At 31.9% G+C, this 26562-nt stretch overlaps 1 protein-coding gene across 1 annotated transcript in view; it reads right to left on the minus strand.

Moving 5' to 3' along the window:
- Positions 1–2549: 2549 nt before the first annotated feature.
- LOC131849202 (transcriptional repressor scratch 2-like) overlaps positions 2550–26562 on the minus strand; it is a 55036-nt gene continuing 31023 nt past the window's right edge. Inside the window, exon 2 of the mRNA XM_059199213.1 lies at positions 2550–3622. Within this exon, the coding sequence (XP_059055196.1) occupies positions 2550–3622 (1073 nt within the window). The remainder of the gene's footprint in view (positions 3623–26562) is intronic.

Consider the following 26562-nt stretch of genomic DNA (forward strand, 5'->3'; position numbering starts at 1 on the left):
TAATTGACAGGGTTCAAATGAAATCCACCAAAGACGAATTGACTTATGAGGCACTAGCTAATAGACTATAAGTAGCATTGGCTTGGCAGAAACCACACATGTGTGCTGTTTTTTTTATTCATGTGTGAATTTTCTAGTATTGCCCACTGGTTGTCAGTTACAGCATTATTACTCTATCATTTCGGTAAAGGACTTTAAATAAATTATATATAATATCATATCGGAAATAACTCTATCCATTTCGATGAATATTAATACAGGTACTTTGTCAACTTAACTTTTTTTTTACATACTGTCTTTACTTCGAAATTAATAAGACATATAAATGACTTAACTGGGAATAAAAATCAATGCTAAAATAAAATGCTGAGTGCTGCTAAAATAAACATAATCATTCAATTAGTAAAATTTACAATTAAAAAAAAGTAATAAAAGAAATTAATCTCGTGATAGTATTTCTACTAAGTAATTTAAATATAAATTGTTAGGTCGACTTGGATGATGTGCTACATAGTGTGATAGTATAATAAATATGTAAGGGCTCACCTGCGAAGCCTATGCTACTAGAGGGGCGCTATAATACTACGGTACTACAGGGTTAAGTCAGCTCTGTCTAATAGACAGCGGTGCGCGACTTTGTGTTCCTACATTATTATTGCTTCTCGAATACCCATTTCTCACCGAACACCTCGTGTTCGCCTCATAATCTAATTATTAATACTACCTTAGCCTAAATTATTTTATTGCCAGTTACGTTTTGAGTTGTCACTAGTAACACGCTCAACTAAAGGCATGCTCGCTGTAAGGAATGATTGCGGCTGTGCCCCTGCCTTCGCCGCATAGCACTACCGCCGCCGCGCGTTTCTCACAATTTTCTATATGTATACCTATATTTGTCCGAGCACATTACCGTATCTATTTGTTCAATTATGAATTTCCTTATGTTGGGTAACTTAGAAATTGGTATATTATCTATTTGCTTTGTTTAGAAATTTATTGCTTTAAATAAGTTCGATATATTAAGATTTGCGGTATCTATTAAATACAACGTTACCCAAGTTTGCAATAATTTGGCCTTAAACGAAAATAACTATTTAAGGTATATCAAATAGGGATTAGTAATTCTCGTCGCATATATCTTCAACCGGCAAATTTTAATTGAACATCTGTACTAATATTATATATTTTATATAAAAAATATTTTTTGTTTTTATTTTTAATTTATAACGGACATATTATAGAATACTTGATTCGATTAATTAAATATATTTTTCATTCACGATCTTGGTATAGTTTTTATCGCAAATAACTCATTGTTAGCGGATTGTATTACTGACTGATCTTCATATTTTTAATTCATGGAAATAAATTCAAAGTAGACGTATCTAGTTAGTTTTAGAACCAAGGCTAAGATGTGTTAAGGTCTCCTTTCGTTTGAAATTATAATATATTTATTAGATATATTTTTATTTCCTCATATTGCTTATATGAATAAATATTATGTATATTAAAAATTATTTATTTTCGCGTTTATGCTGCGGTACGTCGGCGGCGGAGCGGTTTTGGCGCGCGATCGCCGCTCTCTGTAGAGGTGAGTGATAAAGCACATATCATATTATACGTCATAGTTTTCGTCTTAAAATTGTTGATCAGAACTTGAATCAGCTGAATATTCAAAGTACTAATCAATTTCAATTACTGTTTATTTCAAATTTACTGTAATTATTACTTATGAGGCAAAATGTCCATACTATGTGTTTTAGCTGTTATGTTAATAAATTTGTTTGTTTTCATTAAATGTTTGCTACTTTGATCAGCGATATTTCGACATTAAATGTATAACTTGTATAAAACAGAATGCTCGTATCACCCATCGCTACTGCTAAGGCACTGTCGCGAGGCGGCGCGCTGGTAGTGCGTGCGTGGCGCGGGAGTAGCGCGAGAGAGGCGCGGGCGCGGCGCGGCGGCGGCGGCGTGTGCGCGGAGCTTCGGACGGAAAGTTTTGGCAAGTTCCTCACCGAAACGGAGGAGGCGCGCGGCAGCGCTCGGGCTCATTCGCTCGGCCGCTCCGCCGACTCCCCCGACGAGTTCGGCGCTCGGCTCTCGCATCTCAACGCTAAACTTACACTGTAATACTCTCTAACCTACATTGCGGTTGTAAAATCACCTACAAAAGATATTAGTTTCATTCATATTTCATTACTTCTATGTATATAAGGGTATATTTTATCGACGAGTATGTACATAATTGAAAGTTAACGTTAACGGGACGTCTGTCGCTACGGTCTATTGCCACGGCGCGGCGGTCGCGGCTCTAAGGGGTCGTACATGATTCGTTGTTTGCGAAACGTTGCTCGATATAGTTACGGCGCGTCCGGCGATCACTTCGTTGATGTCGCCGGACGCGCCCACTCCTGTTTAATTTTGTATATTTAATATATATTACGCTAACAAGCTAAATTCATATTAATACTTTACGTTTAAATGTAAACCATTCGGCCTCTGTTACGGTCCCAAGTTGCGTCGGCTCGGTTCGACTGTGATGGCGGCTAGCCGGATGCAGATGGAGGTGCTTCTGGTTGCGGCGAGTCCTCGTCGCGCACGCATGCCGACTCTTGATGTTTATTAAGGTAACTTTTCAAGGCAAACGTCTTATGACATCTAGAGCACTCGTAATTCTTATCGGCTGAGTGAGTTTGCATATGAGCGCGCAAGTTGGAGCGGTCAGCGAACGCTTTCCCACAGTGGGCGCACCCATAGGGCTTCTCGCCTGTGTGGGAGCGTAGGTGACCTTGCAACAGCCATGGCCGCGAGAATAACTTACCGCAAACGCCGCATACGTGTGAAAGCTGGTGAGTCAGCACATGCATCGCAAGCGCAGGCATAGATACGTACGCCTTACCACATTCACCGCAGCGTTTGGCTGCCACTGAATCGAGACTACGATGCGTCTGCTTATGTCGCGACAAGTTTGATGATGTCGCATATCGCTTGCCGCACTCGCTGCAAGTGTACTTAGATTTGGCTTCAGGTTGTTCGGCGCTCTCTACAGGCGCGCTGGCGTAATTGCGACGTTTCGATCTACCATCACTGACAAAAAACGCATCGTAGGTATAGGCGACAGTCTCACGCGGTCTTTCGGTTGTTTGCTCCTGAACAGGAGGATCCGGTGGAGGCGGCGGTGGTGGCGGTGGTTCGGGTGGAGCGGGCTCCGCCCGTGGCGTGCTCAGGAAGACAGCATGCTGACTTAGATCGAGGATAGCGTGAGCTGCATTAAGATCTTCTTCGGCTCGATTTAGGTGGGCGGCGCGGTCACCAAGGCAATAGGGGCGATAAATATCCTTCTTTTTCGGCGGCAAAGAGAGAAGAGCACCGGTGCTGGTATAACACATAGAGATGGACTTGCCGCTCGCCGGTGGCGGGGGAGGGGAGACAGGCGAAGACTGGAGCTGCACATGGAGGAAGGGCGATTCGGTTGAGTCAGAGGCGGAGAGTTGCAGAAGAGCATAGGAGAGAGGCTGAGGTGCCGGCTGAGAGGCGGGGCCGGGGCCGGCGGGGGCCGGGCTCACCTCGCTCGGCAGCTGGGCGGTGAACTGCGTGGAAGGCTGCTCCTCGGTGTAACCTGTGCGCAAACAAATAACATCAGTCAATATAAGGTTTTGAGTAACTAGACGAGAGCACGTTATACAGACTGGAATGCAATCATTGTTTTAAGTTTATCCTTTATCATAAAGAATCAGAAAAGAATACCGCGTTCAGTCCACGATAAACCGACTACAAACGCGTTATTAAAGATAACTCAAAAAGTACTGGTCAGTCTAATGTTGTTCAAATTTATATCGAAATACATAAAACATCAATAAAAATAGAATAAAACAAATCTAATCGTTTCATATAGAATAAGTTCTGAGGCAGAAAAAATTAAGAAATATCAACAATCAAAAACACTTTAACACGGGAATAATATTTTGGTGGCTTAAAGACTAAGAATATAGATTTTTTAATATCAAAACCAGAGAATGTTAAGTCACGTAAAAGAATAATTTGTTTATTTATTGAATTATTAGTAAGGATACCGCAATGTAAATAAATGAAATACAAATTAAAATGTTTATCTCGCATAAAATGTAGTCTAAGTCTGTATTTCGTCTGAAGCAAATACTTCACCAACACGATCAATTTCTTGTACCTCCGTAGTCGCCGCTAAATCACTTAATAACCCGGCAAGGGGTATACGATAGCGATGTTAATTTGAATTCGCCTTACGGCCAAGGTTTAATTTAATCCGATACACTTCAATTTTGGCGTTTGCTTCTCGCTTAGCGTAGTGCTTTACTGTAGTAGCTTTACCATCTATTATTGAGTAAATTGTTTTAAATTTGCCCGCCAATACAATTTTGTACACAATTTTGGTCAACTAGGAGAGTCGCCGTGTGGTTAACTATGTTTTAATGACATTATGCTTTTGTTAGCATTTATTGAACAATATTTGCACTAAGATCGTTAATTTCTGGCCGATAGCAGGAAGTAATATCACCTTTTAGCTATTGTATTTCTTAACCGATATGATATTGATGTCTTCAAGAAAATTCCACAAGATCGTTTGTCCCTATTCCACAAAAAAAAAACATTATCGTATTACTATTCTATCTAAGTACAGTTTTTACAACTATGGATCAACACTATAGTTTTTTTTATAAATTGACCTCGTCAAGATAAGGTTTTCAAAAAGTGTATACAAATTTATTTTATGTTGAATTTAAACACTGGCCGAATATTTGAATTAAACGTAGCAAGCAAGGCGTGTGCCTACAATCATTTCTTTCTCAATAGTTTGATATCGGCGATTCCATCATCGTGGAGTCAGTTAAAAATATAAATAGACATACAAAGCTTTTTGGTATCTAATCTAATTCGCATACACGACCTTTAGTGTTTCATGCGGGGGTAGTAAACCACTATGCCACGAATCCCAAAGTAATTAGTAAGGCCTACATCGTATCCAGTAAAAACAATCTATTGAGTGACACAACCATAACTAGAAGGCATTATACTACGGGCTGTTGCTTTTGTGATAAATGATTTTATATTAAAAAACAAAGAATAATGACTCGTGCGGGGCGCACGCAAATCTGACATCAATAGAGGGGTGTAGGGGGCGGGGTTAAATAAGGGGGAGACGTATGACAGGGGTTCCAAGCCTGCAAGAGTTATTCTAGGGCCGTTAATAACTTGCAGACGCAACCTGTGGCACCAACCTGTAGAATCACTGTGACTACACTAATTAAGGTCGCTGTATTTGTATGTCGCTGCTTCCTATAACATGTGCAGTCTATACATATAAATAAAGTGTTTTTCATATACATAAAATAGCAAATATACCAACGATAAAATTTCGGTCCCGACCGAATCCTGTTATTGTGATTGATGATTTACACATGCGTTGCTATTCTTGAGAACTAAGGCGACATATCTAATAGTTAAGATAGCTATAATACTAAAAGGTGAGGGAAGTATGCACGCGATTTTGCAATGTTACCAAAATAGTGTACAGTAATTTTGAACATGATCGGTGTACTTTTATTTTAATTTTAAGTATTGTCAAATGTTGGTTGTTTATTGCTTATTCACATCCTCTACAATCTGCCATTGACATTTATCGATTCAATTCCATTCATACACTCGATTCATTTTCTGCATAGTAGGAGGGTGAAAGTGCATTATAGGCACGTGAAGTACGAATACAAACGCAACTGTAAATAACGAGGCAATTAAGAATTAAAACATGCTATAACAACTTCATGTTCTTTTTCATTGTTGAGATTATTAACACCTACTATTTGACCTATGAAAAACATATAGAATTGAGAACTGTTTAAATTAAGCCCCGTTTAAAAAACTTAATAATCTATTGTCAAACAGTGATATTATGTTTAGTTTTTTATCAATTTGTTGATAATATTATTTTTAGTTTTCAAAGTATAAAAATAGAGAAGAGTTTACGTATTATTACAGATAGAAATCTGATGTCTGTGTTAGTTAATAAAGACAAAACTAACTGTAAATAATGACAGTTAGTTATGTCTTTATTAACAGATAGACTCTTCTATATTTTCATACTTAGAAAAACTAAAAGAATATCATTAATATAATACCATACATTTGTAAAATCATCATTGAACCAATTCCCAATTTTATATGTTTATATATATGTGCTTAGTATTATATGTATCCAGCGACAATCTATATAAGTTTGATAATATTCTCTTAAATTTGAATAGATAGCATTGAAACGAGCATCCATATGGCTACCTAATGGATACTCTGTACACAAAGACGCGAACTCAAAATAGTGTGTATTGTTGGCATCCGCTCGTCCTATCCCTTATCTTGACAAATGTACGGCGGTAAGCGAATAGGTGATATAACGTTTCACTAAATCGAGACCATTTATCATTCTCGGATTCCTTGTAGAATTTATAAATGAACTATCTTATGTGCATATTCCACCTAAAAGCAACTCATTAATCTTGAATATAAACGATATTGTAATAATATTTAATATCAATATTAGATATTTAAACAGCAATAAATTTAATTTCCAATAAATTGCTGTTCATTGTTAATTGAACTTTATTTATTTATAACACGCCTTGTTTAAATATTCGTCAGTGTTCTATTGTTAACCAAATTGATAATAATTAATACAATAAAGCTAATTTCATTCCAATAAATGCAGTTATTGTAATTAAATTCAGGATATAAATATTATCATGTTTATCGCCTTATATATTTATAATATAAATGTATAAGGCGAAACATGAATGTAAGTACACAACATGAAGCAGTTTTTAACAGTACATTCAAAACTAGCTTGAAGATGAATAAGTAAAAGACACAATTCATCAATAGCATTTGTGAGTTGGTGTTACTTACACAAACTATGGTATTTGCTTTTAAAAGTAGAACGTTCCTTTGCAATAAATCTGCCATTTGATTACCTAACTCACTAACTATTATATACTGCTCCTTTTTAATGTTCTAATCTTGTGTTGTACAAGTAAAAGTTTATTATTATATTATAACCATAAAGTTTTATAAAATAAGTTCAAGGTATCGTATACCTTGAAAGAACTTGCTGTGGAAAGTATATGAGACGCAAAATTTTCACAACGCTGCGCTATTTCGTTGTAACATGATTTATATAAATATTACAGCCGCAATTTTGTTCATCTTGGTTGTATTTTTAGAATCAGACGAAGAATAATGTAGGTTCTAACAGCGTAGATATTAAACAGGTCTATACTGTATATTTGTTTTTATCTAGAAAATGTTTTTGTATATATGTACATACATATATTGTTGTATATATATAGTTTTTCAAGATGAATGTATTACCTATATAATAATAATAACCTTGATATAATACACACAGTGCCATCCAGTCCCACAAGCTGAGTAGAGCTTATGTTAGGGATTTTAAACAAATTGATTAAATACATATTTTTTCGTATAACTAATTTATAATTTGTTATTATTTCGAAAGTTATTTTTTTCATTAAACCACAGATAACATAATATTACATAATTAAACTAAGCAAAATTTGTATGTACTGTATGTAGACTGTATTGTCTATTAATTTAGCTATACAAGGTATACTAAGCTAAGCTAAGCTGCTTAGCTAATAGGTAGCTACTTAGCTTCAAATATCAAATAGTTGATGTCACCTAACAAACACTGTTGTATTTATTTTTGTCGTATATATTTATAGTTTCCGTATAATTAATACCCTTCACTGTGCTTAAAATCGATGCAGTGCATGAATGGAACTGAAGCAATTCATTCATTGAGCGTTTTGTAGTGGATGTGTATAAGCAATAAATAACCAACTTATAACGAATATTAAATCTAATACTTCTATACAAATATTATAAAGAGATGAAATTTGTGTGCTTGTTTGTTCGGGGTACGGGGTGTCACCGGCTCGGCTGATCCGATTAATAAAAACTGTTAGAAAGATATATTATCCCTGAATGCTACAAGCTATTTGTTTCTGTTATAGATATATAACATCACGGTACGACCGATATGAGCGGAGAAGCAATGAGAAAGGTGGCAAAAAATTATTCAATATTAATAAATAATAATTGAATATTAATAAATATTCATCTTGAGTGCGTCCGTTGCGTGCTACGCAAACTACATTGAAGCTACGCAAAAAATATGTATGACGGAATTGTTCTCCTTTAGAAGTACCTACTAAAAATAACCGCGACAATATACGTCTATCTTTTAAGGTTAACTCACTATTTACCTGTTTTGTGGTAATCAATTTTCTTCTAAAATATTGCATTATTTGCAAAAGCGTCCTTATAAACTTGATATTAGTACTTATCCAAATTAATACGTGTTTTAGTATAAGTATTTGATTTTGTACAAAAACGTTGTGTTAATGAAAACATTCGGAGACACTTAGATTTAATGAAAGAAGACCTTTATTGACAGATATTTCAACGCAGTATACATATTTTTATAAAAACAAAAAGCTAAATATATCAAAATAGAATATTGGGCCCGTGCGAAGACGTAGCGGGTTGCTAGTATTAAAATAAATAAAAATATGTACGTTCTCATTTTGTTAGAATAATATTTTTTCCGACTATTTTTGCTAGATCTAATACAAAATATAAATCAAACCAGTTATTTAGGCAACACATTACTCAACCGACTTCAAGCCAAACAAAATAAGCTAAAAGTTCTAAATTCAACTGTATATTTCTAATACGTGTACTATATTTAATTTTTTCTACATGCGCCGCGTCTAGAATTTATATACTATATTTTAATTATACTATATAAATTATAGCCTATAACTTCGATCTAAAAATATTTAAGGTTCGACCAGTAGTCTTTGCGTTATCAATTAATAATAAAGTTGTAGTCAGTTTTTTATGACCTATATAACTTAAATATATCTAGTTGCTGTTGCTTCGTTTTAAGTGTAACAATGTCTGTGCTAAGGTTGCCATCTTTTATAGTTTACATACATGTTAACTGTAATAATATTTGTTGGATGAGATATACAACCTACGCAGTAAAACTACTGCAAACAAGATCGTCATAGAATAACTAGTTAAAGTTGAAGGCTTTGTTCGAGACCCCTGCGGGGTACATACACAAGGGCAACAGAGACATGTGTAGTCTTTCATATAACTTTATTGATTAATAGCCACCCGCCCCTATTTCGCAGGGGTGCAATTATCTTTTTTTTTAATTTAGTACTGCCCGTGTGCACTATTTTCTCGTTTAACATATAGCGTTCTATAGTTAAATCTAGATGTTGTGATCTTTTAAAACTTGTTAATAAATGAAATAATAAGTATATTGTATATGTATCTTTGTAATATTAATTTAAACCTTAGTTACAATTCGAAATATTCCATACGTAATATTAGTGTGACCAAGATAAATATCAGCATTAATATGAATTTTAGTTACAGTGCATTAAAGTTATGAATTTCATGTTAAATTTGCGTAAACTTGTTAAAGCGTCCGAGTGCTGTTTACAGGGAGGTCAAGTTTACAAACAAGGATAAACTTTGAATAACTTATTTGATATTCAACCGGTGTGAGCCAACGCGTGGGAAACATCACCCTGTAAGGTGGCTGCAGTAAGGGTGGGACACTTGCGACAATTTGCGTCACCGCGGCGCCGTGTAGTTTCGTACACGTGTACTGTTGACGAGGTAAATAAGCTCATTCTGTCATGCTTATTAATTTACTAGCTTATTCAAATATAACTTTATGAATACGTTTAAATATAGCAATATACGTATTGTGAACAGAACAATTACTTGTTATATTCATTCTTTCCTAGAAACTGAAATGAAAATGTTGCAATGGACTGGTGGAGTCACGTGACTAGATAGGGTGCGAAACGAATGCATGGTAGTTTTAAAGTAGCTCCAATAACAGGAGTACGCACCGAGAGCCGTCTCAGATGGTGTGGCCATGTAATGTGTACAGACGAGGAATATGCAGTTAAAAAAGCTTTACAACTACTCAAACGTGAAAGAAATACAAGACATCTTCCAGCTACTTGGTGGGCCAAGAAAAGTTGCATCCTGAGGGAAAGTAGCCCGACCCCACAACCCAGGATAAATTGTCCTGGAATTGCAAAATTAAGAGAGCCGCCCCATATAAAGTGGGATAGAGAAAGAAGAAGTTTTCACAGGCTGTAATAAGTGGAAACTACAGGAATGAAATAATAAAAATCTTGTCGTGAAGTCTTGTACCAAACTATCGTTGCTACAAATGATAACACTAGACTCCAATCTAATTAGAGAATAGTTGTGCCCAACAATAGATGTCATTACTTATAAAATTCAGGTAATATTTTATTACCTTCTGTTCTAAGCGGTATTAAATCTTTTTAGTATTTGAAAAATATCGAAAAACTATTCAATCGTATAAAAATTTTCATGGTTTTTTATTATTAACTTACAGAATTGTATTTATTAGTAAAAAATCTGTATTTGAAAATTTTTCCTATGAAGTAAAACTTTGAACTCCATTTCAACCCGTTAGGGGATTGAAAGTTTAAATACTTAACTATTTATTTATAATTCGAATAAAATAAATGTGCAAATATCTGACTATTTCGTAAATCTAACTAACTAAATAGAAATTCGCAATTTACGGATATTTATGTGCACAGTTGTAGAGAGGTAAGCGCTGAGACATAATAAACCGAGATACAGCAAAATGAGTCGACGTAAGCACCCAGCCCCGGGCGCCGTGGCTTATTGAGACTTGAGTAAATGGAAGTAACTCGAGATTAGTTGGCTCCGAGACTGATAGAGAAATGGAAACCTTATCACCCATCAGTTGATGAAATGGTAAAATAGACGAGCTATTATGACTATTCCCTCATAAGCATGTCTTAAAAACCTATACCTTTAAATTTACTAACTAAAATTGTAGTTAAAGAATATAATGTAAGAATTGATATTAATATCTATGGGTATTTGTAACTATATCACTACAAAATTATTTACTTTTTATATAAAAAATATATTTGAATAATTATGATTTGAGACTACATATGTTGAATATTAAATTATATGGCTAAATTAAATTATTATATGTAAAGCCTATAGTAACTGTAGATTCATTATTATCGTTCTATAATTAGTTAATTAATTTCTTGCTTCATTTTTGCGGTACTAATGTGAAATATTTTTTTTTTTATGTAATAATTTTATATATATAATAAGTTTATAAACAGTTACGAAAAGAACTAAGTTTCTATTACTAATAGGTACCTATATATTGCAGGTAGTTCTTAAAAACTGTTTAATGCCAAGTTAATTGCAGTTATATCTAAACAATGCCGAGCCTTTATGTCAGACACCATACCATTCAAATTAATTTTATCATGGTCAATACCCTAAGGCAGTGATCTTGATAAAATTAATTTGAATCTAAGCCCCGGCTTTCAAAAAAAAAGAATTAGCATCATATTTGTTTCATGTAATAATAAAACAGCGGAAACACATATAAAAATATAAATGAGTAGGAAATTCCTCCTTTTTTGAAGTTGTTAGAAAACTATTCGTAATATATATTTTACTATTTTCAGATATATGCAGCATATGTCACAATGATTGATATGCAAAACGACCAATAAAATAATAACGTGGTTGTGTTTACAACTCGTTACTAAAGACAGTTGATTACAAAGTAGCAAGTGGGTATTTGGTTAATGCAGTGAAGACTGATGGCTGATATTATGGTAAGTAGTCTTTATATTGTTGTAGTTTATTTATGTCAATAGTTTTCATATCAATAAAGCGGTTATACCTTCACAACTGTACTCCTACATGGAGTAATCAGAGGGGTTGTTAGCTATAAGCGTTATGGTAAACCCAATACTTAATAAGCAATAGTAATTTTTCATATTGGTAAGAAGCGTTACTATTAATGTCTTTAAAACTTAATTCAAATAAACCTAATTTAAGCACTTTGAGTAGTTATTTTTTTAATCTACTGTTTATTTGGAAAGCTTTAATTAATTACAAAAACAACGAGAAAGAAACTTGCGTGTTGCTCTTTTAAATAGTCGTTGTAACTTTACATTTTTAAATCGAATTGTGTGAATATAAACTACCAACTAGCACTAATTTATTAGGGTCAAAATATTAAACCTACAATAAGATTAAAGTCGTAGTGATTAGAGCGAACCAGTCTCTAGAAACAGCACTTGTTCATGAGTATAACGAATGGCGAGTCAGTCATTATTGCGCTCGACCGTATTTTAGGGAGCCTGTTGCGGATAATAATACTATCCGAGTCTAATGACCCGGCTTTATAAATAAAGGATTTAGCAAATTAGGACAGAGTGAGCCAACTAATATAAAATGCATATCTATTAATTTCCTACAAACCTAGCAGTAAAAACCATACACATTCATTCTTAAACACCCATTCGACTATTGCAATGTTTTATCACTTTCTTTGAAACAAATAATATTGCTATTATGTGCAAACGGACAAGAGAAAACCGGCTGAACCAAAATATTTGCTGTTATCTAGAAAAATATTATAGGGAGAAAGAGCGGATTTTGTTATAAGAAAAGTAAACTCCGGAACCAATGCATCAATATGAGAAATTCTTTCAAAGTTTAAAAGTTACATTATTCTTAGCATATATATTATGTTGAGAAGTATTCTATTTTGTTTTCATTTTGTTTATATATTATTCTTTTGTTATATGTGCCACCTGATGTAAACTATGGGATAACTTCATAATATAGTAACTGATTTATTTTAGATCCACCCACATATTAAGACATATTCATACACACCACCTACTTATACTCTCATAATCGTACCTTCTAACCAAAGCTTATCCTAAGAGATTGCTTTTTGGTAAAACCGCCTTTTCTGCAGGACTACTATTTTTTTTATATTAATATGTATGTAGTGCAATTAACAAGCTAAAAAATCTAAGAAATGATTTCTCTAACGAAAAGTAAGCACTATGAATAACGATTATAAGGAAAAACAGAAAAATTAACGTATAATACGCGTTTATGCTCTCATGTCTATTAAAGTTTAAACTAACTCGACAAGCTTAAACGGTAGCTAAGATAATGCATATGACACACGTCTCGTTAAAGTGTAGGTGACAAAGTCGGTGACTTGAATTGGAGTAGTTCAAAGCTTGGTGAGGGCTTTATACACGCTCTAATGCTAATCTAGCCTAAACCGCCCGTCAAAACCGGTCTTTGTCGGAATGTTGGAGTTGCGAACTTCCACAAAGTCCTATCACATGTCTGTTTATTGACAGGTCAGTCTCGATAGACCCTGCAACTATGTAATATTATCTTATCTGTGCTGCAACTGACATATTTTAGGGTAAGAAATTTGCAACTATCGATAGTTTAAAGTTTAGTTAATATATTCTTGGACGTAACTACCAAATTTTGTGTCGGTATATCAGAAATTTGTGGTAAAACTATCCACTAAACTAAATTAATATTATGTGGAGGAATTTGTTTTTTTTTTTCATTGTATTTCATAGATAGTCTGAAATTTATTTATTTTGATATTTAACACTTTATCTGTATTGGTTTCGAAACTATTCATGGAGTATTTTCCACGAAACGGGCAATTATAACTATTTAAGCTGTTTAAAGAAATAATTTTTCAAATACACACATTAACTGAGTAGCGGAGCAACTTATTAAAATATAATTTCGGACGTCTTCTTACGGCGAGAGTAACAATAAAATGAAGCGAGTACTGTGTACAATATAATTGTTTTTAGTAATTATCATATACATTAACTGTTTTTTTTGGGTACTTTTACTATTATAAAAGAATCTGTGTAAAGTTTTCTGTAGAACCCACCTCAGTCTGTTATAATTATGTGGCTGAACTACTTGAGCGAGTTATTGTAGTGAATTTACTGCGTCTAATACAAGATTATCATGTCACAAGGGTACGTTAATGGGCTACGGTAGCCGCTTGCTATTAGGCAGTTCTCACTTTGACTGTCTGACTAGATGTTGACACTTGTCTGCCTTTAAAATTATTATTAAGTAGTAAGACAAAGTTCACATTTAATTAGCCAACTGTTCTCGTGACTTATCCTAAGACAATATATAAAATTGTCGTTTTTATGCAGTCTGTGGTCAAGATTAGTTAATTGTGGTAACGGTTTTGTTAATAATACTTTATGTCATTTTTCTGTTTTCTTTTAAACTATAATATGTTGTTTCATGTTTTGCTCGAAACGATGATAAAATTTCATTACAAATATTTCAGCTTTATGAAATGCTAATGCTAAAATTCACAAAAATAAACTGACAAACATCCAAGTAGAGAGAAAATTCAAAATATCCATAGACTACACTTATAAAAATATTTACAGTGCAGTCTTGACTTCGTTACGTCAAAATGAAGCAAAAAATAGAAGAAATCTCCAACTAGGAACTTTGTAAAATGATAACAAGTAAACAAGTTTATTGGTTGCTCGTGTTGGCAAAGAGTAGCGTTCACAATCAGCAATAAAGTGTACAAAAACTGCGACATTTTAAAAGAGCTCATAAAGAAAGTAAAAATAATGTTTAATCTATTAATGTAACATTGAAACTTGTTCTATTTAAAATAATCCAACAGAGAATCGATTCAACAACTTGTTGGCTTTATGTGGCCGCCGGAATAAATTGAATGGACGAACTCGATTGCTCTACGTCGTTCGATTAATTAAACCGGCCGGCGATCCGTCGGACCGACATTTTGTTCCGAATTCTACATATGGTACTCTACGTCGCCGATCTGGATACACGGAATATCACTTAATAGACTATTTTCGTGTGTGGCAAAATGTTTCAAGCTAAGTTATAATTAGCTATTCATTAGATGAAGTGGAACTGAGTGCATGCAAAATGTTTAGCTGTGATTGATGTTTTGAATTTGAAACCACAGAGGTGCAGAAAATATACATAAATACACTTGTTTTGTTTTTATATATTTTTTAGAAATTATATTTAGGGTGAAATTTTTTATATATTAATTGGGCACGCATTTTATATATTGAATGAGGCCCTTGTTAACTTAGATTTTGTTCCGTAAGAAAATTTACTCAATTCGTGAGAATTTATTTGTATTTTAAAGTCGTTTCAAAAAGATTTTTGTAATTCTTCTCTGCTAAAGTTGAGGACATTTTACTCGGTTACAACCGTCAAATTTTATTATGTATTAATATTTTTCCCTACTATTCAGTTCAGTATACAGATTCAATCGAGAAGATCTGGCAAGAAACTCAACAGATTGTTTATTTACCCCATATATTTATATAGGTGTCTAACATTAAATGAAAATCCCATGTATGTATGCAATATCTTATTGTAATTTTTTATACCATTTCCCATAAAATACCAATCGAATTTTTTAAACAATACTTAGGACTTGTCTGTAGTAGATCTACATGAATAAAGATATTTCGTTTGATTTGATTTTGATGAATAAGTAAATAAAACACAATACATTGATGGAATAACTATATCTGTCAAAGTTATATGCTGACTTTTAAAAGGAGTTGTTTTTAATTTAAAAATAATTTAAAAAGAGTTGTATAATGAACAGAAACTGCATAAAAACATTCTAAATCGCATTCATATCGGACGAGCTGTTTTGAGATTTGCAAATACTATTGTATTGCACAGTTAACTAAACAAAAAATTATTATACACATATATAAAATAAATCTAAATATATTTTCGTTTAACATCTAATATATATCTAATGTATATTAGATGTTAAACGAAATTATGATTATATTTATTTATGTTAGATTATATTTAGTTTTGTACATTTTTCGTGTGGCTAAAAGTCAATAATCGCTCATTATACTCTCATTCATAAATAAAATAAAAGTCGTCAAACCATATCTAAAATCAGAGTTATGCTGAGATATATAAATATGTATGTGTGAATTAGGATTACAATCTAAAGCACTGAAAGATTTTTGAACTGGTGCCATTTAGATGTGTATAAATTTAATATTATCTATACTATTGAGATTTACTGTTTGTCATTCCAATTATGTAAATCTTATACCTAATAAATAATTCTATTAACAACGAAATGTGCCACTCAAATCCTAACTCGACACAGACAAACAAAATAGTTAACTAGACAAAATCTAGTGCAGACGGGTCTGCAGACGATCATTTAAAATCAATGAAACAAAAAGGTTACGACACATCTTCAAGGTCAATTAATTTACTTCAATGGTAAATGTATTTAAATCACTATTAATTGACCTACGGTTCAATTCATTATTCCTGAATGTTAACCGATTAGAGACCTACATAAAATGGTTATTTGACGGACATCGCGTGTTGTGTCATTTATGATAACTTGAAGCACATTACGAGTGGATGTCGATATAACTTCAGATTATCTATATTTTTTATACCTGGAAAGTATTATTACCTTTGAGCTATATATAAAGAATTAATATTGTTTCCAAGTTTTTCTACTTAAGTTTTATATGTAAAGCTAAATATGAGAATTACCTTAAGTACTTCAAACTAAAGTTTATGTTAAAAAATTTACAATGTGCTTTTAAGTATTTTCGGACAATAACAAATAATTATGAGTGTTCATTCATTGTAATATATGCTTTTTTAATATTAATTATTACGACAATAAACTACATATAATGGACGCTTTACTTAGTACGATTAACGTTCATACACAGATAAATAAAAAAGCTTTGTAAATATCGATTTTAATAAATCATATTATTTAATTTTAATACATTTATCCTTACTAAAATGCGAAAGTATCTCTGTCTGTCTGTCTGTCTCGCTTTTACGATATCACTAACGAATTGATTGAAATTTAATTTAGTACACAGACAGCCTAGATCCTGAAAAATGACAGGCTATTTTCAATGCAATAAAAGGGTTGTAAGAAGTTTAAAGGGGAGATGAAAGTTTATATGGATGTATTATATTTTTAAAGCTAGAAGTTTGGAACTTATTTTCTAGGCTATTGATTGAATATAAATAAAGAAAAAGGATTGTAATGAGTTGAAAATGGAGATGAAGTATGAAAGTATCGACATTTTTTAAGATAGGAAATTGCAATTAATTTTTAAGCTCTAAATTACATATAAACAAATACAATATTATATTCAGAATAATAGATTTTTTTATATATTTGGTCAAGGTCACACGGGACGAAATCGTGGAGACATCTAGTAATAAAATAACACAGTACAGCTAAAGTTAATGATATAGTGACGTTAAGTTTATTTATAAAAAACGTATTGATATAATAAATTTGTTGTTCACTTAGTAACCTAATAAAAACTTATGAACTTCAGCATTTTCCCACTAGGTGTTGTAAAATACTGTCTGAAATGCAATTTCTAACCAAGAATTTATTATAACAAAAAATTGTTTCAGCGCCGTGAGAAAATCTCTCAAAGAGACTTTTCATCGTGTTAAATTAATTTTATAAGTTTTTGCTCGAGAGAGTGGAGTGAATAGAAAACCGAGGGCAGAAAAATAAAACTAAGTATACCACAATGCAAAAAGTTAATAAATTGATGAGATACAGCTACTCAACTCATAACCAGCAAAAGCGTTTTTATATTGTGTTAATATAGGAAGATCACGATCAAATGCAATGTTTTGAGATTGAAATTAATACATTCCTTAGATTGGCATGCAAAAACTCTAAGGACAAGCAGACAATAATTTTTAAAATATTTATGTCAGCAATTTATGCGTATAGGAATTGTTTTGTTTTGTTTAATTGTACTGTAATGTACGCATGCCGTTTGTTTAATTTGTATTGCATGTATTAAAGTAAAATGAAATTGAAGAATATTTTGTAAACCTTTTGGGAATGTTTTAAGATATATAAATAAATAATATTTTCTTGAAATATCCATACAATAATTTGAGTATTTTATCAGTTGTGATTTTATTTTATTATGAACTTACTAATAATATCTCATTTGAAATCCTTTGTTGTAATGGTTGCTTACCAGTTATTGTTTTTACAGTTTTTACAATTAATTATTTACTTTCACAACTACATTAAAGTATATATATTATATTTATTAAAAGGCAATGTCCAATGCCAACTATCTAATCCAATATTAATCTATGTTGAATTACTTTAGCTGTAGTAAAATATAATTAAAGAAAATGAGTAATAATTACTCGTTTATTCATACAGAAACATTGGTATTTAAATAATGATACCGCACTACAGTCGTATAAAGTCACGGTACTTTATAAATCAATTATTTAAAGTCAAAAGACGTATTAAATTATTAATGGAATAGAGTCATTTGCTATAAGTATGTGTAAGTAGTACGTTTAATTTATGAAGTAAACGTTACCAACGTTTCAATTATATTACTTGATGAAAACTGTCAAAATCTAAATAAACTGCAACATTTTCACATTGAAAATGTCAGATGTAAGAGACTGCTTTTAGCGACAGGGTCATTGTATGTAACGCTATTCACGAAATTGCTTCCGAAGTTATTAAAATATAAAAGCAACATACTTAAGTCCCGTATGGGTTTTTATAAATAGTTTACTGAATATTATAAAAAAAACCGTTAGGGTAAATATAATTTTAATATAATATAGAAATAACAAAGGAAAATTACAGTTAAATGACAATATTATTTTTTATATAAAGAAACAAATTAAAAAATGTGAAGGTGTTGACAGATATCTATAATCTACTATATATTATAAGTACTATAAGGAATTCATCATATAAGAAAACTGCAAAACTATCTATTTGGATAGAATATGTTGTTATATAATTGTCAGTAAGTAATAGGCTAAAAAGCTGAGAATGAACCCGCCGAGTGAAAATATTTTGAAAAATAATAAATTGTTTTATATTATAAATTATTATAATATACAATAAACTTTATTATTTTTAAATACTTTATTTTTATCGCTTAATTTTATCATCAATACATAACGATCTACAACACGCGTATAAAGTCACATGCACCAATATTTATAAAATTAAAAGACTAAACAAGAAATAAACATAGAATGCAATATCTTATACGCCCCTACCGCAAACAATCTTGTATTTTGGTTCCGCGGTCGTAAAAAGTTCGACTTTCAGTTGGAATATTTGTTTAGGTAGAACAAGTTTTTTGTTTTAGTAGGTGTTTGCCGTGTTTACTGTGGTCGTAGAGGCAACAGGCTCGTTAATTATTCAGACACGGCGATAAAACCCATGCGAAAAGCGTAGTGAAAGTCAGGCAATGACATTTAATACAACTATTTGACATGACATTATACAATTTCCTTCAAGCCATGTCATATGGTCGTCTCTAGATAAATACTTTTCTATTAGCGTTATTAGTAGGTCTAAGACCAAATTAAATAAAATATTAAAATTTCTCAAGTAACTAGTAATTTTGCTATGTTTTTATGATTGTTGTGATTTTTCTCTGCTTATTGAAGCTGAGAAAATCACATGATAAAATTAAAATAAATTGATGTCATGTACGAAACAATTTTCATACGTGTCATCAATTTATTTTAAAAACTTTCGTTTTTCAAATAATCAACTATTGTTTAAATAACATTTATATTCGTTTAATATTAAAATTATTAATATACAATCTAAAATTATCTTAGACATACAATTATCATAGTATAGAAGTAACTAAGTAGGTACTCATTAATTGGAACTTGTCTCAATTATCTTCATATAGATGTAAATGAAAACTGATTCATTAGAGCTTATCTCAAATACATAAACACAAAATATTCTAACAGATATATATGCCGAATATCATCAATATTTAAAAGTTTTCAAAATATACGTACAAAAAAGGTAACAAAGTAAAATTCTGGTTCTCTTTGAAGAATATTGAAAAATGCAAATATTATACTCAAACGTTTTTATCTGAAAACCTGTATTTAATAAATATGGAAGTATTTTTATATTTATCAATATGTAAGTTTTCAAAATATACGTACTAAAAAGGCAACAAAGTAAAATTCTGGATCTCTTTGAAGAATGTTGAAAAATGCAAATATTATACTCAAACGTCAGTATTTTTGATCTAAAAACCTGCATTTGGTAAATATGGAACTATTCCGATATTTATCAACATGTAAGTTTTCAAAATATACGTACAAAAAAGGTAACAAAGTAAAATTCTGGTTCTCTTTGACGAATGTTGAAAAATGCAAATATTACACTCAAACGTCAGTATTTTCGATCTGAAATCCTGTATTTGATAAATATGGAACTATTTCCTTCTTTATCAAATACCGGTTTTAGATCTATACAAATAGCCATCAAAGGTTTAGAATTTACAAAGTTACCGCACAAAATACATACGACATTTATGTATTTTCGACTTGCTTGAAAACTGAGTATTTTTTGAGGCACATAGAAAATACAGAAGCACCCTCAAAATGTACAGCGATGTTTGCACTACAGATACAATGCGCTCGGAACACAATAGATTCGTTTTAGTTTTGTTTCCTTTTCAACTTAACTTTTGTCCATTTTTCATTTGGGGCGCAGGAAAAAAAGACTATTACGCATCCTGAGGCCAATGTAGGGCATTAGCGTGGCTCGTTTCGCCTCTTTGCTACAAAAAACTTCACGTGTAATACGTGGCTACGCGTGGTACGTCATTATACTATTTTTTTTGATCGGACAGGAATAGAATAGAAAATCTTTTATTGAAATAAACTTCATTTAATCACTTTTGAATAGTCGCAATTATCCTGCTTTTAATCTACTGTTCATGCTTCGCAAGAAGAATGAGCAAGAAACTTGCGTGTTGCTCTTTTAAATAATCGTTTTACTTTACATTTTCAATTCGAAATGTGTGAATACAAACTAGTAGTGGTTTATAACAGGTCAGGTATATTTGCAGCATCAGAATGAATATTGTAGTTTCGGCATTAATAAATAATACATATATGTATTTATTTATCCATATCCACCACTAGATTTCATCCGCCAGTGTGATCGTGACTGTGATAATAGTAGCATATGAAATCAATTAATAATTGTAATATATTGAAAATATACAGAAGAAAATATTCATTTGAATACATCTTTTAAAACTTAATTAAAACAAACTGATTAAAATAGCGGCCGATACCAAGTCTTTGTGTTATTATTTGTCTTATTCCTGAACTAAACTGACTTAGTAAAATATGCTTCGTTTTTCCCTATCATGAATAATAGCGGCGAAAGTGTATTAAAAAAATAGAATAGTCATTTGACTATAATACTGCAACATATAAGGAAAACAACGAGATTTTTATACTCGTCAATATAAGCTTTAAAATGAGTTTATTGTTATTCTTTATAATGCAAATTCTTGCAACGTCAAACGGGCAGTGATTAAAAACAACTAAAAATTGTCCTAAAAATGTAGGGTTGCAGCAGTGTAAAAATATATATTAGATATAAATAAAGAAAAGAGGTACATGTAACACTTATTTAACTGTCTAAAATAGAGCACTATGAATATAAACCCTTTTTCGTTCCCTGTGTTATTACAAATAGAGCTATAGAGCTATACCACATTATTAATCATACTCTACATACACCCACACACACACACATAAATATATATATATTATTAGAACGATAAATACAATGTAAGAAAAAATCCGATTAAATAGAAAATACACCTGATAGAACGTAGATATGCAGAACATCAAGCGCTACAACTATCTCTCTCGCACACTGTCACTATCCTGAAAGCAGCAACATTACGTCACGTGACCTTCACCTCATGGGAACTATTAAAACTATTCAGGAACTCAAAGCAACACCGTAACTCGGGTAAATGTTGCTTTCGTCGAATTTAGGTTTATATATCAGGTTACGTCAAAAAGGTAAATTGGAGTAGCTCTACATTTTGGAAAACAATAATGCTGTCGATTAGCAGTTGGGAATAATATATATACTATTTCCGATTGCATATATATAGGATCATTTATACGTAATGGATAAATAAAAAAATATATCATAATAAAACATTAATATAAAATCCTAGGTATGAGTGATTCTTATTTAATTAGAATATATAATTAAAAAATATATTTATATTTTTAAACCTTAAAACAAGCTGACGGCGCGACGATGCGTCTATAGCATTCGTAGGAACAATTGGTATTAAGTTTCTTGTGAAGATATTACATTAAATAATAGTGTAAACAACATTTCTAGCCGTTTCTGAGATTAAGGTACAAACACACTGACAAACAAAATATTCTACAAACTATTTTTTTTAACTTAGTAATAATAATACAACTATTTTTCAGAATAACTATTTATTTGACAAACACGTTTCATATACAGTTTTATTATATTCTATTATGCTATATCCGCGACTTCGTCTGCGTTTTTGTGTCAAAGATAACCATCCAACTTCGTTAATTTCATTAAGTTCCATTCAGCAGCATAGTTATTAAAATAAAACAAACAAATAGACAGACACGCTTTCGCATTTATAATATACATACTTTATGGATATTATAAATGGGAATTTGTTTAGAATCATACTAAGAATGAACTATGTATGGATATATATTTATATACATAGTTAATTCATGTAGATAGATGCAGTGAGAGTTACAGTGATAAATTTTATGAATGAAGAGTGTTGCTGAATATGGTTCATTTATTATTCATAGTTATGTTGTTTATCACACAAATATACCTTTGACCTGGCTTGACCGAGAGAACTGTCTGATCTCTATAATTTTAGCTCTCCACTGGATACTGCTAAATATAGCGCCCTTCATACTAAGGTCAGGTTCACGTTACTACATATGAAACTTGTATGTTGTTTAGTATACATACGTGTTATTTAGTTTAGTGTATATTTTGAAATTCTTCACATTGAGTGGGTATGTGAATCTATGTTAATATTATGTCTGTCTGTCTATCCGCATAACCGCTTCTCTAGTTATTTACTTATCCGCCTATCCGTTTATCCCTCTAAAGTCGATAAATCTCTATTAAATTCGAAAATGATTAAATATTAAATAGCTTATGATAATGAAATTAAATCTGAAGGTGAGGAATGTAGCTTGAAGGTCTACATGATTATCTTTATTCTGAACTTCTTCACATTGAGTGGGAATGTGAATCCATATTAATATTATGTCTATGTCTATCAGTCTATCCGCCTGTCCGGTTATACGACTTTCCGTCTATTCACCTATCCACCAGCTTATCCGCCTATCCGCCTATCCACCAGCTTATCCGCATATCCGCCTATCCGCCTATCCATCTATCCCTTTATCTGTCAAGCTGTATATTCAAAAATGATTAAATAGCCCATTATAATGAAATTCTATATGAAGGTGTGGACTGTAGCTTGAGGTTTACATGATTATCTTTAATCTCAAGTAAGCAGTCGAAGTCGTGGGATACTGTGATGGTTAGCAACAGTTGGGAGATACGTATTAAATGAAAAAAGTAGCCGGGTCAACGGTGGATGGTGTACGTCTATTGATTAATTTCGGCGGCCCATATATTTAAGGTGTCCGAAAGCGCGCTTGCTTTAACGGCTGTTATCAAACGATACTAAAAGAGGCCAACGACTTTACATGCTATTCAAACAGCCTACGTAAATAAAATGAAGCTAAAGTATATTTTAGGCTGTTTGTTTTTCTCTCTTTTAAAATACGGTGATAATAGTAAAGTTATAGTACAACTATTATAAAACTAATGACTATCAAAAATATATAAAATATCACAATCAGATTCGGAGACAATTATAGAAAATTAAATGACAACTACAGCTGAAAGTCATAATAATATCAAGTGCATAATAATTATAAATGTAAAAGTGTGTCTGTGTGTTTGTTTGTTACTCTCTCAGGTCTTAATTAAATTTAACGTGAATATTGAATGTAGCACGAGGACTGTCTGGTTAGACGCTTTCTTTTGATAATCTTAACAATATTGTTTATATGTCACGGTAATATAGCTATACGATAGCATATTAATAATTTTACATGGACAATCATCATATCAAAATTTACATATATAGAAATATTTTCTTTCCACGTTCCTTTCATTAGAACCTCATTTTGATAACAAACATAAATTATTTGAATAGAAATAGCAATTCAGAAACTGTCATTATTTATGACTATAAAATAAATGTCTAAGCAAGTTTATGCTTCTATAGTAAATACTCTATTAATACTGTATATTTTAAGGCTTAAATATTTCAAATACTTTATTCTCCATTTTTCAATGAAGGAAAATTTTCAGATATATCTTTATAGAAAAATTCCGTTGAATCATCACTTGTATTCTGCGCTTGCTTCTATATGAAATTCGCGAATAGAATTCAATAATAGAATGATATCATTGTACCGGTACAGCGTGTAGCCCTGTCACAGCGAGGTTGCAGTTCGTTTACTACTGTTTGGGATTGTCGGCGACGTGACGCCACGCTCAACGACTCGGGGGGGTGGGATGCCATTTGGGGGATTGTACAAAAGATGCACTATTGTTACAAATTTTCGTATTTTATAAGCCAAATATTTAACAGAATGTTTCTTATCGCAGACGTACCGTATATATTTATTTTCATATATTACAAGCATAAATATATTACCAACTAAAATATTATGTACGTTATTCATATAATATATATTACGTATGTAATATTATATTAGTGATTATAAATTTTATTGTAATTAGAACATAGTAATTTATTCAAAATTACATAATACATTTTTTTATAGTTTTGTAATAATGACATAGACATAAAAAATCATCCTCTTCTATTTGAAATTACTTAAAATAATATTCGTCATTTAAACACGTGAATACATTTTACTGGCCTAATATCTATATACTTTTTTTACGTTTATCGTCGTGTATCTTCGTTATAATATTTATGTATTCGACGTAGACTGTTCATATAGAGACAATGTTATAAGGTTTCATTTTATCTTTTTATAGTTACAGAATCGAATGTAGACTTTTGTAGTAGAGTTTTGTCCAATAACAGTAAATAATTAGGTACGAATAAGTATCTACCATATAGAGTGAAACCACACAAGTAAACAATATAATGTTAATTAGACTAATAATTAGAAATTCAAAACATCGTCTCAATTAACACGAGCAATCTCAATAAACTGCCGCCACTGGGGGAAACTGGGGAAAAAAGTAAATGGAATAATGGCGAGGCCGGCCTCATTTAAGGCGCTGGTACAAAACAAACGTAACGAAATCAACGCTTAGCGTGCCAACTGTGCTCCGCGGATACAATAGCAAAAACAAACCGACAGTGGGATGAGCGGGGAGACAGGGCACGCCGCATTGCACCAGTTGAATCTCCCCCCGGGGCCACCGTCCCCATTCTCCCCGGGTGGGGGTCTTGGTACTTGTTGACGCCCGCGTGGTTCCGAAACGATTTTGTAAGAATACGCTTACTTTGAGATTTTTATATTTTTTGATTGGATTCCAATATTCGCTTGATGAACCGCTTGAGGCGATTAATAGTATGAAATTGTGGGCAAATGAAAAATATGGGTGTTTTATTCTGTAGCTCGATCGTGCCAAGTATGGAAAGTATGTTTTGTGTGGTTTATTTCAGTTGAATAAAACGTATATTGTATGTAATTTATGTATTTTTTAATTTTTATAGAGTTTATATAATATTTTTTTTATAAACAATAAAAAATCCGGAGAGTCGCTGTCTGTGCACGAAGGATATATGAGAAAAATTACTTTTTTGGCACTTTATTAGCGTAATATAAATTTAAAATAAATTTTTATATATTGTGTCTGTCTATGTGTTTATGCTTGCTTATTTTAGCTTTACTGAGTTGTGTTTATTTTATTCTAATCACTTTGTGTTTGTACACAAAAATATACAGGGGTGCGAAGATGCGGGTTCAGTCTGTATCTACACAATATATATATATATATATGTCTGAAGGGTAGATCACGTTACTGGCCAGCAAAATAGTGTTCCCCTTATTAAAACTGAAATATAGTAGTTCTTCTTTAGATGGAATTTGGATGCGCGCTATGGAGAGAAAAAATAACGTACAGAAGTGGTAATATATACTATTTATTTTTATATGTTCTTATCAGTTCATATCATAATATATAGTCTGAATAAGTCTATATATACATATATATTATTCTAACAAATTAATAATAGTCGACGTTCAGAAAAAAGTCAATTCAATTCCAATGAGATTATAGCCATGTCGAGCCACAAAAATCACGAAGAGAATATGAAATGTAGTCTCGGTGCCAAATTGTTAAGTTTGGGCTCACTAACCTGAAAGAGTATCAATAATAACATTTCGAATATATAAAATTTGTGTAGCAATGTAAAGAAATATAATATCCATATCGCATAAAAATAAGGTAATAAAAATAATAATATATTGTAATAAGTTATCTAAAATATATACAACATACTCATTATATTTCTCGTATGCTTTCTATGAAATAAGAAGTAAATA

This window comes from Achroia grisella, unplaced genomic scaffold, assembly GCF_030625045.1.
Source record: "Achroia grisella isolate CSIRO2021 unplaced genomic scaffold, CSIRO_AGI_Agris_v1 utg640, whole genome shotgun sequence".
Lineage (NCBI taxonomy): Eukaryota > Metazoa > Arthropoda > Insecta > Lepidoptera > Pyralidae > Achroia > Achroia grisella.